The 20,044-nt window shown below is 30.6% G+C and overlaps 1 protein-coding gene across 1 annotated transcript in view; it reads left to right on the forward strand.

The window, feature by feature from the left end:
- The window catches only part of LOC105848731 (ribosomal RNA-processing protein 7 homolog A), a 37,869-nt gene extending 27,035 nt beyond the window's left edge, over positions 1–10,834 (forward strand). Inside the window, exons 5-7 of the mRNA XM_065803333.1 lie at positions 1,505–1,633; positions 1,738–1,786; positions 10,686–10,834. Coding sequence (XP_065659405.1) covers positions 1,505–1,633; positions 1,738–1,786; positions 10,686–10,771 — 264 coding nt within the window. The 3' untranslated portion in view covers positions 10,772–10,834. The remainder of the gene's footprint in view (positions 1–1,504; positions 1,634–1,737; positions 1,787–10,685) is intronic.
- The last annotated feature ends 9,210 nt before the right edge of the window (positions 10,835–20,044 follow it).

Below are 20,044 nucleotides of genomic sequence, written 5' to 3' on the forward strand. Positions count from 1 at the left end.
TCATTGGTATTTAACCAAATAAATGTCTCCTCTCTCACTATTTTCTGATAAAATGTCTGATCATAATAAAGCTAAAACTGCTAAAATAATTCTTAAAAATTTAAAAGAAAACTGGGAACATGATTTAGGCTTTCCACAATTTCCTCTTTTGAAACCGAGTACTCGTTTAAATGATTTAGTTCAACCAAAATCAAGCAACATTTTAAATTTATTCAGATATTCAAACGAAGATGGTGGTTGGTCCCAATCCCCAAAGTTTTAGAGAGTTAACACAAATTTTCAACAAGTTTGAGATTAAATCATTGAAATCTGTAAATGATACAGCAGAACGAGCTGTCGAACTAATTCAAGACTGTGCAAAATCTAGAACCAAAGATGAAGAGCAGAAAAAATTTCTTTTATGGGCAGTAGAACACTACCGAAAAATTCTTCCACTGATAAACAAGCAATTTAGTCCCAGTTAGCATAAATATTTTCAATTTATTTCCTTTATAACAATTTATTTGCCTGTTTGTCATAAAAATAAATTTTAATGATAAATCTTTTTTGTTATAATTAAAAAGTAAAGTTCTAAAAGTTCATTATTTTATGCAGAAAAATATAATGATCTGGGGGGTGGGGTTGGGGACGTTTGGGTATCATGATGATAGGGGGTTGGGGGAGGTAGTGGGGTGTCTTGGTTGGTGAATTTCTTTTGAATAAATTTTTATTTGGTTTTAGTATAAACAACTATATATAAAAATTAATTAAAAATATGAACTTAGTTAAATATATTATTAGATATATGTAACTAAACAAGAAAATCGTTAAAGATATGAACATAATTGATTATCAAAAATGTTTTTCGATAATTGGCAAAATTTGGCAATTTTAAAAAAGTTGTCAAAATTTTAGAAAAAAACGACTAAAAAAAGAGGGGTAGGAGGGGGAGTCAAAAATATAAAAGTTTTCAATTTTTTATTTTTTTGGGGTTTAAATAGACAAAAGTACATATGAAATCGATTAAAAATATAAAAATAGTTTAAAATGAAAAATATTTATGTAGTTTTGGGACACCCTACTGTGGCTATTGACTATTGGTCACAGATATATTAAATAGATATATATATATAATAGATTACATAAATAGATTAAAATTTAAAAAAAAAAGCTTTCTTAAATAGTATAGATTACATACATAGGTAGATTAAATAGTGAAGAAAAATATATATATATATATCTATAGAGAGAGAGAGAGCTCTTGGAATTAGGGTTGGCAATGCAGACCTAACTGCCAACCTAAAAGTGTTTGAGGTTGGCAAAAAATTGCCGACCTCATTTCTGTTTTATGGTAAGACTTTTGTATCAAATTTTTTTTTCCAACCTGATGCTGACCTTTAAAGGATTGCAAAATGAGGTCAGCAAATTATTGCTGACCTCATTTTTTGTAATTCCTCATTAAAATTAAGTGCATGATTTTCCTTTTTTGTACTGATTCATCTTTTTTTTTTTTTTTTTTTTACAGAAAAAAGATAATAATGAACCTGATGATGAAGGGTGGACAACTATACCTGTGAAAAAATCTGCCTCCACTGAAAAACCAAAATTAACTAGAAAAATGAAAAAGAAAGAGAAAAAGGAAAGAATAGAAAAGGTGAAATAAACAAGAATTATAAAATAGAGAAATAAAGCTTCCTCTGTTTGTTTCAATTTAATTTTTTTTCTTCCAAATTTTAATTTTCTATTTTAATCTTTCAGGAGCTCATGAACTTTTATGTGTTTCAACAAAGAGAAATCAAGCGTGACCGTAAGTGAATTTTTAACTTAAATTGTTATTTAGTGTTTGGAAAGATTGATGTACTGGTGAGGGAAAACACTGACTAATAAAAATATAATTAAATTTTAAAAATTTTCAATGTCTTGATATGCATTTAATATAAAAATAGTTTTCAATATTTAATAGTGAATGTTTCTACAATGTTCTACAATGTTTTATTATATAAATATAAGTTAAAATTTTACTAAAAAACAATGGTTTATCAACAATGATTCCTATCTAGTTTACGTTCTTCTTTAATCTATGGTCATCCAGTTTACTTTGCATTGAAATCTCTGTGATGATGCCCTTGTCCAATAATTTGTTAGTATTAATAGCTTTGATGTTGAGGAATTAAAATATTTGTATAGTACCAGGCCTGAAAATTTTGCATAGTGCATAGGCGCTTGCAAAGGGGTTTAAAGGGGCACTTGCTTCCCTCTCCTCCCCTGCATTTTCTAAATATAGAAAGATGTTTCTTGTTTGTTACTGATCTCCATATAGTTTGCTACTAAATTTCTCGATACTGTGGCAGTATGGTTTTGGTAAAAGATATCTTACAGTTGTGTTTCATTACGGTTTCAAAAAAAATTTAAGTTTTTTTCCGAATAGTTAATAAAAGTAATTGATTACTTATTTGTTCGGTTTCGGTAAAATATAATGTGACAGTTTTATTTAGAGGGAAGAAAAATTTTGCTCAAGACTTCGAAACTGTTTCAATACAGTTAAAGTAAAAATATTTTAAAGATTTTTTATATAGAAATTTCAAAATTTAAAACATTTATTTTTCTAGTGGTTTATCTTGGTAGGTAATAACTTGAAATTTACAATTATATGAGTATAATTTTTTGAAAACCAAATTTGTGTTATATAAAATCTTAAAAAAAAAATTATTTAAAAAAAAAAATTATTTAAAAAAAAAAAATTTGATGGTACTCAGTGCGCGAGAGTTTTTTTAAACTAGTAACAATATACTAGAAATAGTTGCATAAATTTTGTATTCTGAAAATCGATTTTTTCAGTAGCAAAAGGCATTGTGAAACTGATATCAGACAGACATTGCACAGAAGCAATAGATTTTTTTTAAAATGCAAGTGATAACGAGATTGATATTTAGACAAACAATTTGACCTCACCAAAACGGTATGTTGTTCGTGTAATAGTTGTTTACTTTAATTGTGAGTTTTTTTCTAAAACAGCAAAGAATTCTTCAAAAATTATTATTATGAAAATAATAAATTTTTATTTCACTTTTTAATTTTCAGAGTTGAGCATTTTTCTAAAAAAAACCAAGTCACATTTGTTTTGTAAAAAGTTGTTGTTTTGTAAAAAATAAAAATGAAAAGTAGTTTTTACAGGCGAAGTGTTTTTTGTAATCGTAAATAAAAATGATGTATAATTTTTTTATTCATATTAACATAGTTAGATTTGTACCTTTTTTAATAAAGAATCCAAATGTTAAAAAACATAATTTTAGAAAAAATGAACTTTTTAGAAATGCGCTCCTCAATTTTTTGACTTTTTTCAGAACTTTTTATCTTCACATGAAAAAGAATGATTTTAATGTAATGAAAATTTAATGTAAATCTTTCTTTTTTACTTTTAGGTGCCATGGATATTTGGAAATTTTTAAAACAGATGATGTTGCTTGTTTATCATCATTGCCAATACTTGAACCAGAACCTGAAAAACTTGAAATTGGAGATTCTAGATTAGAATATGACATTAAATTCTTTGTAAAATGTACTATGAAAATACCTATTGATCTTAAGTATTGCTTGCTGAATGATCAATACCAGCCTCATTTGTCCTACGATTTTTAAGGCGCCATGTCTAGAATTAGAAAACATTATTTCAGGAGTTCTTGGCTTATTTTGTGTTTTATTTCCACAACTAGTTCAACCAGGAATTCAAGGTGTCTTTATTACTAATCCTTACACATAGTATTGGCTTTTCAATGAATGTGCCAAAACCATATCAGCTCAGCATGGCATTGCAGAGCTCAACAAAATGCTTAACACTTTGCATCAACAATACAAGATCCAAATAAAAATATTCTTTGTCAGGAAGATAGTTTAGTAAAACTAGTTATTGAGGAAAACAGAAAGAAGCTGTATCCTATTATTTCTACAATCCACGGAACTTCTACAATTATTTCTACAATTTCGTGGAACAAAAACGTGGCGTTGCGTGGGAAAAATAGTAATAAAGGAAATCAATCCAATACTCATAAAGTTGTCCAACAACTCTATGAGTATTGGATTATAGTCCAAGTTATATAAATCAGGAAAACAAGATGACAGAAGTGAATTCCAAAGAACTGATGTTTGAGGAAAAAAACTGGAAGAATAAGAATTTTTAGAGCACTTAGGAACAGTCACAGTAAAAGGATGAGACTTAATTGAATGACGAGTGACACGAGAATGAGTTTTAGTTGATGCCACAAGAGACGCTAGCTTTTTAGAGCAGTGCCCATTATAGTATTTGTAAAAAGGAGAAAGAGAAGCAACATTACGATAATGTGATAATGGTTGGAGGTTGGCTGTAAGAGTAGGTCCAACTATGTTTACAATGCGTTTTTTTACATTGTCTAAAAGAGAAAGGGCATCATTGGAAGATCCACCCTAGTTATGGCAACAGTATTCCGGATTTGAGATTTATAAAGATAAAGAATAGAATCTGGAGGAAGAAAGTAGCGAGCATGATAAAGAGATGCAACCTTAGCAGATGCTAATTTTACAATTGATTTGATATATGGTTTCCAAGAAAGATTGGAAGTAAGAGTTAATCCTAGAAGATGAAGAGTAGATGACTCATCAAGTAAATTACTGTTCATAAATATAGGAAGATCTAGATTATTGCAATAACAATTAGCTGAAAAAAATTGAGTTTTATCTGAGTTGAAGTTCACCATTCACTGAGAGCCCATGCTGTAGCAGAAGTGAGATCCTTTTCAAGCTTAATTGCCCCCTCCAAGCAATCAGATAGCGTTGGCTTCTTATTAAGACAAGAATAAATGGTAGTATCATCAGCGAACAATGCCACATTAGATGTGAGAATTTCTGGGAGATCATTAATTTAAATTAAAAAGAGTATAGGGCCAAGAATAGAACCTTGAGGTACCTCTGAAGTGACAGGATACAAAGAAAAGTGCTGTCAATTAAGGACGACTTTTACATTATGATCGGAAAAGAGGGATTCAATGATCATAAAGATGTTACCTGATACACCGTAAGAAGAAAGTTTATGGAGGAGACCAGCATGTCAAACTTTATCAAAAGCTGTATCAAGAGTGATAGCCTTAACCTCTCCACATCTATCTAATGCACGATAAAACCTATTGAATATTATTGTTAGCAAATCAACTGTAGAATGAGATGATCAAAATCCATATTGATGATCAGAAAGTAAGTTATTAGATTCAAGATGAGAAATTAAGTGTTTGTTAATTAGAGATTCAAAAACCTTGCTTATGATAGGAAGAAGACTTATGGGACGGTAGTTAGACGAATCAGATCGCTCTCCAGGTTTTTTTGAAAATAGGGATAACAGATGCCGCTTTCCAGCAGGCTGGAAAACAAGACTCTGAAGGGCACTTGTTAAATAGTTTTTAGAGCCAAGCTATTCAGTGTGATGAGCCTAAAATTAGTCTCACAAAGAGCAAGTAGGTCTGGTGAACTTTGCAAGAGATAAGACTCAACAGAAGAAAAGTTACTTCGAAGACCACGAATATTAGTGAATGGTAGGTTTAGAGAACTTGGTGATGATGATGGCTTTTTGTGTTTGAAAGTTTTTGGTACTTTAGTCATTTTTAAAATTGTTAAAGAACTTGACTCAAAGCACAGGTAGTACTCAGTACACTGTTTAATAGCCCAAGCAATTGCCTCATTACTAATAATAAACCCTAAGTTGTAACAAAGGGCTCTGAGTGTAGCCTTGACAATGCACACCAAAAGTATGAACAGGGACATCATCCATGTGCAACATGGCACTGATAGTACTTTGATATTTTACAGCTGTTAATTAAATCAGCCTCTCTGAGAGCTACCACAGAGTTTGAGAAACCTGACTACCAGCTGGCCTCAGAACCATAAAACTGAATTTTAAAGCTGTACTCTCATTAGGAGATAATAGAACGAGTTGCCTATTCATAAAAACAGAGACACAAACAAAACCCATGCATTGAATCAAGAAGATCCAGCATTTGACATCCTAAACTGGAAACAATGTATTAAAAATACATCTGCACCAGCCTTATAGATAAAAAAGGATTACAAGACTGGTCAACAGATAGAATCTTTTTACCCCTTAAAATCTATGAGAAGGCTATGTTTTGTGAGAATTTTTTTTCAGATTTTCACCGATAAAAGATATGGACACTGTCACAGTATCTGATTACATTATTCAAAATTGCAAAACATTTAGCCTTCTCCTCAATAATCTGCTAGGTCAAGGTTATGAGAGGTGCTTCACAATTGTTGGAAAAGTAAACAGTGTTCAGGGAAATATTCAAAGAATATTCCCTAAAACCGTTTTTGTTCACTGTGCCTCACATAGACTCAATCAAGTAGTTTATGATCTTAATGATGTTGCAGTGATACAAAATACTATTGGAACTATTTAAAGCAATTATTTCATTTTTTCATGAAAGCTCAAAAAGGATATCTGTTCCAAATATTCCCCTTCTTTACTTTTTTCTAGTAAATTTGAAAATATATTTTTTCAACTGGCATGCAAATGGAAGTACATGACAAGTTGCACATCAGCTTTATTGTTCATCTAAGTCCAACACATTCTTATTTTGTCTCCATATTATTTTCCAGTACTTAGCCATACTTAGCCATACTAAGTTTTGAACTGCAAGTTCAAAAATTACTCAGAGTTGTAAAACTTCCAATATTTATTTCAGAGATATTTTTGAGAAAACAGTGCAACTGGCACAGAAGATGAATAGTGAGTTAATATTTCCAAAAAAGTGCAGAAGACAAAAGCGTTGAAGTAATCTGGGAACCATAAGTGTTGAAGAGTTCTTTAGACAAACGATTTACTTATACCATACTTAGATTCGATAATTGACTCCTTCTAAAGCCTTGGTTTGATTTTCAGAATGCTCAAGAGTACAAAAAAGCTTTTGATTAAATACCTATCACACAATTTTATCCAAGTGTCAGGTACGCTTTATTAGTTTTGTTAACTTTACCAGCAACAACATGTATGGTGGAGCAATCATTTAGCACATTGCGTCGTGTCAAAACATGGCTTGGTCAATAATGTCAAATGATCGTTTCTCTGGTTTGTGCTTGTAGACAGCGTACACAGAGAAAAAATAAACTACAAGACTTTATAGATAAAATTATAGGTATGTTTGGTATTGATTACAGACGACTCCAGTTCCTGTTTAAAGAATAAATTTGACTTTAAATTAATGTTGTAAGCTTTTTGTATGTACTACGTTTACTATATACATACATTGTGTCAATAAAAAAATTGCTGCCGTTATTTATTACAGTGTCCTAGGCGTCAGTTTACCAGAAAATTACGCTCAGTAAACTAAAGTTAAATTAGAAATTTTTTGTCTTGTTTGATATGCTTATCAATGCAGTTCTCTTATATTTATTAGTATTTTTAATTGTTGCTATGTTTTGTCGAAACTTTATATGGATACTCTGTGTAAAGATTGTGATAACATATTGTCATCTTCATTTTTTTAGGAGCCAATGTCTTTTTAATTCTTTACATGTAATAAAGATCATTAAAACAAAGTGTATATTTTATATACAAAATCCGTGCTGACAAGTTTATAATATCTTTTTTGTTCCATGGACATATATTTTATTCTTCACTTTATTGTATATAAAGGGTGATTTTTTAAGAGGTATAGGATTTGATTTTCAAAAAAAACACAGAAAATTGGAAAAAATTGATGAAATCTTTATTTGAGTCGATAGAACGGTCGATATAATTTATTATTTAAAGATTATTTCATGTAAATGTTGGCCACAGCTCCGCTTTAGATGGCTCATGCGTAATGTCCAATTTTAGCACACTCTCTCCAACATATCGGCCGGTATCTCACGAATAAATGCTTCAATATTGGCCCTAAACGTGAGATAAACTGTTCACCGAACTTGCCTTTCAATTGGGCCATTGTTTCGTGTGCTGTGTGGCATGTGGCACCGTCTTGTTGAAACCATATGTCAGCCAAGTTCAGCTCTTCCATTTTGGGCAAAAAAAGATAGTAATCATCGCACGGTAGTGCTCGACATTCACAGTAAAGTTCCGGCCATTGTCGTCTTTGAAGAAGTACGGCCCAATGATGCCACCGGCCCATAATCCACACCCTGATTTTTTCGGGAGGCATTGGTAGCTCTTGCAATGCTTTTGGCTGGTTTTTACTCCAGATGCGGCAATTTTACTTGTTAACGTATCCATTCAACCAGAAATGAGCTTCGTCACTGAACACAATTTTTTGATAAAAATGTGGATCCTTCCTCCAACTTTGCCAGCGCCCATTCACCAAATGTTAAACGTCGTGGGAGGTCGTGTGGCTTCAATTCTTGCACCAGCTGTATCTTATAAGGTTTTACACTCGAATTCTTTTGCAAAGTTTTCCATGTAGTGGAGTAACAGAGGCCCAGTTGCTGCGAACGGTGGTGAATCGATATTTCACGGTCATTACTAGCACTGGCAGATACAGCTGCAATATTTTCTTCGGTCCTCACTCTACGTGTGCGTGTTGGTGGTTTAATGTCCAATAATGTAAACTGGGTTCGAAATTTATTCACAAGCTTCTGAATAGCTCCCTCAGTAGGCCGACCAAACTGCCCATAAATTGGAAGAAGTGCGCGATGTACTCTCTAAACCAAGCATGAATTTTGGTAGTAAAATTCAATAATTTGCAAGCATTGTTTGTTCGTAATTCGATTCATGGTTAAATTATAGACCAAACTGAACAAGTTTAACAATGACACAAGACATAATGCACGCGTAATCTGTCAAAACCAGTGTTGCCAAAAAGATACCAGCAAAAAAATCACCCTTTATATCTTGATTTTTACTTATTAAACATGCCGTGCATATTAAGGCATGCCGTGAGTTCGTTGAGTTTGTTTGCATTTAGCGATGTTGCATTAATGTATATACATCTTATATGTTTATCATTATTTATTGTCGCTATCGAGTTATTAATTGGTTGCAAGTTTGTGGTGTCGTGTGGCAAACTTAGCTGATGGCGGTATTGGTTTTTTGCTGCTGCGATCAAGTTGATCAAGTTAAATTGGCGGGACGAGATGTTGTTGTTGGGCATTGTTTGAAAATATTACCTTCACAAATTCAATTTGCCACACGACGCCCCAAACTCGTTTTCAGCTAATAGTATATAGTATTATCAAACAATGCATAACAACAACATCTTGGTCCGCCAATTTATACCGCAACTTCTTCATCAAATATCAACTTGATCGCAGCCTTGATTTACTTTTCGTTGATTTGATCAGGCTAATATATGATGATGGAATTGCGGCATAATTTAGCGGGCTGAGATGATGATGTTGAGGGTTGTTTGTTATTTTTACTAAGTTCTAAGTTGTTGATTGGTGACGAGTTTTCGTCGAGTTGTTTTTCTTGTTTACATGTCAATGAGGCTGCAACTATTTTTATTGCTTAGTTCTTTTGCAATAAATTTGATCGGTTTTCTTTGTGTGGCACCCACACGAATACACTATTGCGTATTCCCCAATAGTAACGCTTTCCATTTCTTTCTTTTTTTGTATCTTAAAGTTTTTCCGTTTTCTTGTTGAACGTGAGTTAGTTTACTGTTACGCTCATCTCTTTCAATTTTTAGTCTCTTTTCTACGTCTCGTTCTGTCTTTGTTTTATCTCTATCAATGTACACGTTGTCGCAGCCTTCCTTTGTTCTTAGCTTGTGACGCTTCTTTAACAGTTCAATTTGACTTTTATGGTTATCGAGTACTTCTATTGTTAGTGGAGGTCGTTTAGTTGCACTTAACGTGTTTGCAAATGTATTGGTTGCATTTTTTGCTCCGTTTGACGAGTCTTCTTGCTGCTGTTTTATTCTGCGTACACTTTTGACAATTTCTTTTTTGAGTCCTAGGGCAACTATCAGTGATTCGATGCTTTCCTTATCTTGTTTTTTTCTTTCTTCTGGATCTTCTAAATCACATTCATTGACTCCGGTTATAATTAAGTTATTTTTAAATTTTTTCTCTTTCGTTCAGTTCTCGAGTGACTTGTACAACAATGGCTTTATCTCCGTCTGTTATTTTTTTGCCCCCCTTTTACGATATCCGCTAGGGTGACTGAGTTTGTTAGTCCGCTGCTTGTTGGTTCCGCTTGTCTCAGGATGGTAATTTCTTTTTCAAGATCAATTTCTTTTTGTTTTAGAGCTGTAATCGTCTCTGTTTATTGTTGCCTGGGCTTTCAGCGAGCTGATCTCTCTTACCCAAGTTCAAGAACATGAGCGGTCAGCTGCCCTATCCAGTCCAGCATATCAATTTAAAATTTATTTTTTTGTCCTTGGTAAGTATTTGAGGAAGTTTGATTCGATAGCTGCAGAAAATCTGTCTCTTGACGCCATAATGCTGGTGAATTAAGGGGTTGCAGTTTTAAAGTTATCACTTTTGAAGTTGCTACCAAACATTACATTATTTACATACTATTAGTTGCTAATTATTAGCAAGGGACTAATCTTATTACACAGGGGCTAAAAACTAAAAAGTTTGAGTATATGTTTTTTTCCGTTTATATATATATATATATATATATATATATATATATATATATATATATATATATATTTGTGTGTGTATATATATATTTATATTTAATTATATATATAAATATATATACATTATATCTTTTTTTTTTTCAGAGATAGCTGAGTTGCGTAGAAAATTTGAAGAAGATAAAAAGCGGATAGCAATGTTGAGACAACAGAGAAAGTTCAAGCCGTTTTAAATATTCAATCCAAGATTAGTCTAAAATTAACATGACCTTGTGTTTCGGGTTTTATTCGTTTAATGTTGTCATAATTAGTAAGTGACCGGGGTCCCGGCCCCGACTAAATATTTGACTTTATACAAATCCGGCACCGGCAGTGTTTTAAGATTTAGCAGGGGTTGATAGCCGGGGATAGGAAAAAATTTATAATAGATTATATATTATAAATTTACGCGTATATTTAATATTTATTAAATGCTAGCATTTAACTTGGATATATATGAATATAAACATACGTTAAACATGTAAGTTTATACAAACATGCAATATTCTTTCATATTTGTATAAACTTTAGCAGGAAATAGTTGCCGAAATTGGATCACCTATAGAATAAATTTTAACCGAAGATGGTTAACCATAAAAACATTTATGAATTAATAAACCATTTAACCATTCTATACCATTGTTTTCCCTAATTTATTGCACTGTTATTGGAAATAAATTCGGTTTTTTCCAATCCAATCCAGTTTTCTAAATTGAAATACTTCGATTCTTTAATTGGAACAGCTCACTTTTCTTTTTTTTTTAAAAAAAACCCAGTGAAATTAACAGAAATCAGTTAAAAGTTGTTTTCATCTTTACAGTGACAATAATAACTCGAGTCCTTTATTAAGGACTCGAGAGTAGAACCCGGCAAAATGAAGTTCTGCTCTCGAGTCCTTAATAAAGGGGGGGTACGTTTAATTTTTTTTGGAAAATTTTCCTACCCACCCTAAGCTTATCAAGACCCCTCCACCCCCTTTCCCCCACCGTTTATTAAATTTTACTTGTTATCAACAAAAACTTTATATCTCAAAGCTAAAAAATAAATTTAGTGAAAATCGGCCTTAAAAAGTAGAAAATACTTATTTTAGTCAAATGTAAATAAAAATTTTCATTGTAAGCAGGCTTTAAAAATCGTCGACCTAGTACTCAATGCAACTAAGGCATGGTACGACTTTTTCCGAACAAAAATATAAGTTTTTTCAATAACAGTATATGTAAAATTTTATATCAAAAAGTATGACATTTGATATGTGTGGAAAGATTATTTTAACCACTACTATAATCTGCTAAAAGTAATGCGACTAAAACAAATCGTCAAGCGTAGTTTTATTTAGAAAAGATGTAATTTTCAACATAAAGTACTTCGGGGCTTGGCTATAGATAAGTCTATGGATTTAATTTTTCATAAAAGCACGTATTGGTGTTTGTTTTCAATGAATGTAACTTGACATTTCTAATCAGACATTATTTGGGAAAATTATCTATGAAAAACCATTTTTTTTATAAAAATTGAAGTTATTATTTTATTATTTAATACCACACCTAAATGAGCAGGGATGGCAATCGGGGATTCCGTGCAAATTTTTGATCCCGTAATCCCGGGATTTTTCACTAAAATTTCCCGGGATTTCGGTAATGTAATAAAAAAAAGTAAAAAGAAATAGGGATTAAGTTATTAACTTATTTGTACATTATAAAGTGTGTAGTAAATATAGTCTTTAGTAAAATATTTATTTCATACCTGTTTATTCTCTTTGCAATGATTTAATTTCATTTCGAATTTTCGGCTTCATTTCAATTCGAAATCGTCGCAGAGTTGAAGAGTTCTATCTGCTTTTTTTATATTATAAGAATTCATTAATAAAAGTTAAGTTAATAAAGTTAATTAACATGTTATAATAATAAAAAGGAAAAAATTTAAAATATTTGTAAATAATATTATCGGCTTAATTATGAAACATAAATAAAAAAAGACTTAAAGTTGAAATTATAAAAAGTTACAGGAATAAAAACATTAACTAACAATAAACTGAAAGTTAAATTCTCACAACAACAAAAATTAGATATAACCCTATAATTCTTACGCGACGAAATCTATGGGTGATTCTCGAAAAATTTTCAACTACGGTTTAAATTAATAAGTTTTCAAAATACAGAAGGTTTATTAAATAAACTTTTTTTACAATTATCCAAAGCGGTAATCGTTTTCACAGTGACAAATTCAGTTAGAATTATAGATCTGATAAAGAAACGTAAGTTGAAATAATTTAAGAACTTTAGAACTTTAAAAGAAATTAGAACTTAAGTAAATATCATGACGAACTACACTGAATTCAACAGCACAAATCTGGTATGGAGACATTTCTTAAGAGGAAAAGATGAAACAGCCATGTGCAAAGTTAGTACATGCCAAAAAATATTGAAAGTTGCTGGTGTTTCAACAAAAGGTCTACATTCCCATTTACTGTTTAAACTTAAAATAACATTGCAATCGCAAGCACCAAATTTATTCACATGAGCTTCAAATTCAAAAGACTTACAAGAACCTCAAAATAAAAAGCCGAAAATCTCGAACTTTTTTTCAATAACACCGAAAAAAGAGGAAAATCTGTCTGAAGTGTTGGCACGTATAGCAGCAAAAGATGGTATATCATTTATTACAATTTGTAATTCCATTGATATTCGAGACGGGTTAGTTGCACGAGGATATAAAAATATCCCAAAATCACGTAATACTATCAGAAAAATGGTGTTAGACTACTACGAGCAGATTAACACTTGATGAGTGGACTTCTTTTAATAGATATATGAATGTGAATGTACATGAGTTGAAAAGCTATTGGAACTTCAGTTTGATTTACATTTTAGGGTCTATGCCAGCAGAAAAGTGCGTTTTACTTCTAAAAGAAAGATTCCACAACTTTAAAATAAACCTTGAGGATGATATCATTTTATTACAACTGATGGTGCAAGCGTTATGAAAAAACTTGAAAAAATTCTAGAAATTGATCAACAATTATGCTTTGCCTACGGTCTACAACTGGCAGTTATATCAGTTCTTTACAAAAAAGATCCCAGTCACTCGGAAATTGGTGAAAGTTTAGATGATGAGAACACTGTTTTTGAAAATTTAGATAACAGCGATGATGAAGACGAAGATGATGATCTAAAAGTGAACATGTTTATGAAGAAGAGGATTGTACTCGAGATTCGAACGATTCATTGTTAATTAATGAAACATCTGCGGTTACAATTAAACATTAAATTATTGGGCCTATTATAACCAAAGTCAGGAAAATTGTAAAAATGTTTAAAAGGTCCCCAACAAAAAATGAAAATTATTTACAAAAGTACGTAAAAATTGAGCTTGGAAAGGTCATCCATTTAATCATGGATTACAAAACCCGATGGAGCAGTTTGTTGCTTATGCTTGAAAGATTTGACAAACTAAAATATTTTGTTAAAAAGGTATTTCTAGATTTAGAATTGGATTCTAGTTTTGATGATTCAATTAATTGAACGAAAACGAATATCAAACCATATCAGATTTAGTGGTTCTTTTGACTACCGTTAAACCAACTGTGGATGCACTTTGTCGGCGAGACGCAACTTTAATTACAGCTCACATTGCATTAGAGTTTATGTTGTCCAAAATAAAACAACAGCAATCCGATATCGGAAAACAATTGTATGCCGCTTTGTGTCACCAAATTAAAGAGAGGAGAACACCATTAAGCAGCACAGTTTATTATCTTCATAATGGCCAGGTTACTTCATCAAAAATCCCAGATGTTTTTGTACCGAATACAAGTGCTCAAAATAAAAAAATTGTAATAAACCTAATAAAGCGTCTAAGCTCGGCAGATATGATTACATCAACAGACGTGAATAGTGATAGTGATGTGATAGTGATAGTGATTTTCAATTGAGCGAGGCTTTATCAAGCAAGGAGTGTGAAAATAAAATCAAAACTGTTAGTTAAGAATTAAATGAAGGTATGGAAAAAGGACTGGCAGCAACACAAACACTACCGTAAACCGGGGTTACTTTGAATAGCGGAGCAACTTTGAATACAAATCTATTTTTTTTAAGCTGTCATTATGGCAAGAACTTATATGAATCTGTTCAAACCTTAAGCATCAAACTGTTAAAAATAGTTTGTATTTTGATTATTTAAAGTTTTACTTTGTTTATTGGTTTTTATTGTTCCTTAAAAAACGAATTAAATATTTCGGATATTTTTCTCAAAAAAATTAGTCAGAATACTTTGTACATTGCCTCAGCTAGTGTACAGCTAGTGTAGCAGCTTGTTGTCTAAGTTGCATAACTTTTGTTTATAAATTTATTAGGCATGTAAAATCTAAAGAAGTTTGTTAGGCTACTATAGTTATGTTCCATTGCTATAGCATAACATACTTTATTGCATATATTTTTTCGCATATGAGGTAACTTTGAATAAGGTTTAAAGTAACTCCACTACATAAATAGTCAAAAACATGAAACAACTTAAAAAAATTTTTTATCATACATGTATTATATACAATATTATTATGAATAAAAATAAAAATATCATTTGTATAAATAGTAAGTCACACATACATACACATTATTTCTGTATGTGAACACACACAGATATTTAAACATTTATATATGTGTGTGTGTATAAACATAAATACATACACATATATAAACATATATTTTTACGTATTTATGTTTATACACACGTGCATATGTGTGTGTGTGTATAAACATAAACACATACATATATATGTGTGTGTGTGTGTGTGTGTGTGTGTTTGTATATAAATATATATATATATATATATATATATATATATATATATATATATATATATATATATATATATATATATATATATATATATATATACATATATATATATTTACACACACACAGATATATATATATATATATATATATATTTATATATATATTTATAAAATATATATATAATTGTCTGTGTGTGTCTGTGTATCTGTCTGTGTATTTTTGCTGCGAAGCACTAAATTTTAAATCTTGTATGAAGAATATGTCATAATATGTGTATGTACATTTAATATTGTGTTGAATTAAGTTTGTTGAAAGTATTGTTAATTATCTTTAAATTTGTTTTTGTTTAGCATTTCAGAGTAGTACTATCCCACGTTTATACGAAAAAAAATTGACATAAGGCAGTATATAAATTATACTGAGCGCCAGTTTTCAAACTTTATGTTAACAATAAACATTATAAGATGAAAGCATTAGATGTTCATTAGGTGCAATTTACCACCTTGTATAATAAAGTTTAAAAACTTAATGCGAAAGCACATGGAAAATCCATAGTATACAAATATACAAAAATGTGCTTCTAGTCAAATTGTCTCTGGTTATGTTTATAAAGCTGACCATATATGAACAACAAGGACCAAAAGTGGACCACCTAATGTTCAATGCAATTAAAGTCAGAACGGTTTGATTCTATTCACTTTTTTGACTAGTTTGTTATTGTTTTTTATCAAATTGTAGGAGTTAAAGGTCTTATTAGTTATAACCTAAGCAATTTTTACAGTGAAAAGGTACTTGAATTTACTAAAGAAAATAATATCTTGTTGCAAAGAAAACAGTGTTTTGTTATATAACTGGTAACTTTACCCATTTATTGCAACCTCTTGATGTTACATTGTATGGACCTCTTTAATAGTATTAGATGAAAAAACTTGATCAATCGAAAATCTCTTGTTCCAAAAAAAGTATAGACAATTACAAAAAATAAATCTCCTTTGTTCTTTCTTTACTTATAAACATATTTCTTTCAAATCAAAAGGTAATCAGCAACTTAGTAGCTTAGTGGTTTTGAAAGACATATGGGGTTTACCCATTAGATATAAGTATAATCTTCAATCATTTGCCAGATGGTAGTTGTGATTTTAGTAAGCCAAGCAGTAATTAATGTACTTAGCAATTGTTTTATGTTGATGTCAAGGAAGAAGCAGGGTCAAAGGGAAAAAAAAAAAAAATTACTTTTGCATTTATTAAAAGCATTTAAATTTTGAGGATTTTTTTACAAAATGTAAAGATGTTCCACTTGCAGTGTCTGTCAGTAAAACTGATGTAAATGAGACTTTTTTTATGCTAGTCCACTTAAAACTTACCCATTAAAACAAAATAAAATACTAAATGGTGTTTGTTATGAAATAATATTATTTTATTTTAGCAAAAATAAATTAATGTGAAACTAGAGTGTTATTTTTATTAAATATTAAAAAAAAACAGAGCGTTTTTGAATAGGTTTTGCTTTTACAAAAAAACGCATTCAAAGTTACCCCATTTGTGGGGTAACTTTGAATGACTATTTAAATTAATATTATACAAAATCCTTTTGTTTAAATATTATTTTGAATTTGAATTATGTAAGAGTCAATTTTAGCCCCTACATTCATTTTGTTAAATTTCAAATATTGTCAATAGTGAAGGAAGAGCAAGTAAAAGTATCTCAAAAACGTTCAAAGTCATACGTTCAAAGGTTTACGGTACCTATAAGGGTAGAAAGTATAACTTCTAAAATTCAAAGAGAAATGTTTTTATTTGAAAGTGGTGCTACAAGAGGTAATCACCAAAAAGCATATAATATCTATACGGCCAACAAGTGTGGAGTCCGAACGAGCATTCTCAGCGGCTGGGTTTTTATGCTCAAAAAATCGAACGGATTAAACGACGAAATGATTGACGCTTTCATTTTTTTAAGGTGGTACTTTCAAAAATGAATATAGTTCATGTACACTCATTTATTCATATTATTTTTACTTATATTGTGATATCTTTTTAATGCATCATTTTATAATTTAAATTACTTAGGTAAATTAGTAAATGAACTATTTTATTTAACTAAAAAATGATTAATTTATTGATACTATAATTGTATTATCAATAAATTAATCATTTTTCAGTGTTTAATGAGTACTTAAAAGTTTGTTCTTCACATGCTTCACCGCCAATAATTTTTTCTGCTTCCTAATTAATCCCAGGATTTCGCGGGAATTCCCGGGGATAAATATCTCAATCCGGAAATCCTAGGATTGAGAATGTCCGGGATTTTGCCATCCCTATAAATGAGTATGTTTAACAATAATGTCACGTTAGATTCAGATAGACTATGGTAGTTTTAATTTTTCTACAAAAGTTGTTTTTGCATAAATGATCATAACTTTTAGCCCCCTTTAAAAAACTGTTTTCGGTGTTTATTATCATTTTTTGAAATACTCAGGACTTTTTCGGCCATCTTGAAAGAATAATTTGTTCCATTCAGAATGCGTAAACAATTAAAAAATAGAGGCGGTAAACTTTATAAACAAATTACTTTTATTTTCAAACTCGTGTCGTTTTTATATCAGTAATAAACTTTAATTGACATTTGGTTTCTTTTATTTTTACAACAATAATTTAAAAGTAACATAAGTTACTTTTAATTTATTGTTATACTGATATAACTCCTGCAAAATAAAAAGTTGTTCGGTTTGCCACTAACAACCAATCGGATTTGTTTAAAATTATTGGCTTTTTTTTTCACGAGTTAGTTTCTTATATGCCTAAGATGCATTGAGTAAACACGATTTGTTGAAAATGAGCTTCTGGTTTATTTCTCACCTAATTATGAAACTTATACCAGCGTATTAAATCCTATTGAAATTATGATAAAACAGCTACTAGAAAATGCACATTTGACCGCAAGCCACTCTAGAATTAAATAGTTTTATGCATGTTTTGTAGAAAATGTTAGTCGGGATTTATTAACTGAAATTTTTTATTAAAATACTTACATTGTGACATGAAAAATCTACTGTTATTGTCAATTCCATTTCAATAGAAAGAAGTGCTAGTAAAGATGTTCGTTATTGACCAGATCGTAAATAGTTTTTGATTAATTTCAATTTGCTAAAACTTCTTTCACCCGTAGCTACACTTATTTGCAATGTAAGAAACAATCTTAAAGTTTTTTCCATGTTTGGCTATAATTCTTATAGTTCCCATTCTCCCAAAATATTTGATAACTCCAGATGGTATATTTCATAAACATTTTTGTCTTGTATAATGGCTGCAATTTAGAATTTGAAATATTTCCTTTTAATTTTCAATAACTCTTTATCGATATCCGAATATTTTTTACATAGCAATTTAACTTTTCTAATTAATCTTCGGTCGAATTCCAAAACGCTTCAGCCGTTAAAATGTTAAATTCTTTTGTTAAAATATTTTTAAGATTTTTAAATATTTTAATTAATTGCATTATACTATCAAGTACTGCAAGACATGAAATTTTGGCTGTATCGAAGTTTTCGGTTTCATCTTTAGCAAACTGGCATTTTCTACTTTTATCTTTTTCGTTCTTTTATTAATTTTATGTTCATTTGTTCACATATTTCTTTAATCTGACTAAAAACTTTATTAATTTCATCAATTCTAAAATATTGAAAACATTAGTACAGTAGAATATTAGTATATAGCATTTGTAAATGTTCTTATCTCTAAAGATAAATTTACATTGTTCATACGCTTCAGAGACAAAAGCCATACATATAAAAATGCAGTAACCTTATACAAATTTAAAAATTTGTACTGCAATTTATTCCCTCTCGACGATTCCAAGTCAAGCCTCACTCTTCTCCATAGTTTTCTCACGTTGTGCTGCTGCAATTTCCGATTGAAACCATTACTTCCATATCTATCAGCAAAGCAGTTCTCCAGAAAACAGACGTCTTTTTATTACTGCTAGAAATCATTGTAAAAAGGTTTTGTCTAACGCCAAAGCCTGCTATTCTCAGGTCATGAAATCTCGCATTTCACCACAAAAATTAGGCTCTCGTGACTTCTGGAGAATCTTTAATAGTATCAATAATAAGGGCAAATCTGTTATTCTACCTCACTTGTATGGTTCAGACTTTGTCACTTTACCTAAAGACAAAGCTGAATTGTTTGCTAAAAACTTTTCATCAATACATCTCTTGATTCCACTAATTGCGTTCTACCTGATTTAGCCGTCAAATAGGTAGATTCATTGTTTGACATTCATATCACTCCGCCTTCTGTATCTAAAGTGATTTCCTGCTTAGATTCTTCTACAGCTTGTGGTCCGGACAACATACCCTTTATAGTCTTGCAGAAGTGTTCTCCGGAGCTGTCGTCTATACTTTCAAAACAATTTAATAATTGTCTATCAGAGTCTTGTTTTCCAGCCTGTTGGAAAGCGGCATCTGTTATCTTTATTTTCAAAAATTCTTGACAGCGATCTAATTCGTCAAACTACCATTTGACGAATTAAATTAGCAAGGTTTTTGAATCTTTAATCAACAAACACTTAATCTCTTATCTTGAATCAGTATAATAACCGATAGGTTTTACTGTGCATTAGATAAAGGTGAAGAGGTTAAGACCATCGCTCTTGATATTTCTAAAGCTTTAATAAA

The sequence above is a fragment of the Hydra vulgaris genome, chromosome 08 (assembly GCF_038396675.1).
Source record: "Hydra vulgaris chromosome 08, alternate assembly HydraT2T_AEP".
Classification (NCBI taxonomy): domain Eukaryota; kingdom Metazoa; phylum Cnidaria; class Hydrozoa; order Anthoathecata; family Hydridae; genus Hydra; species Hydra vulgaris.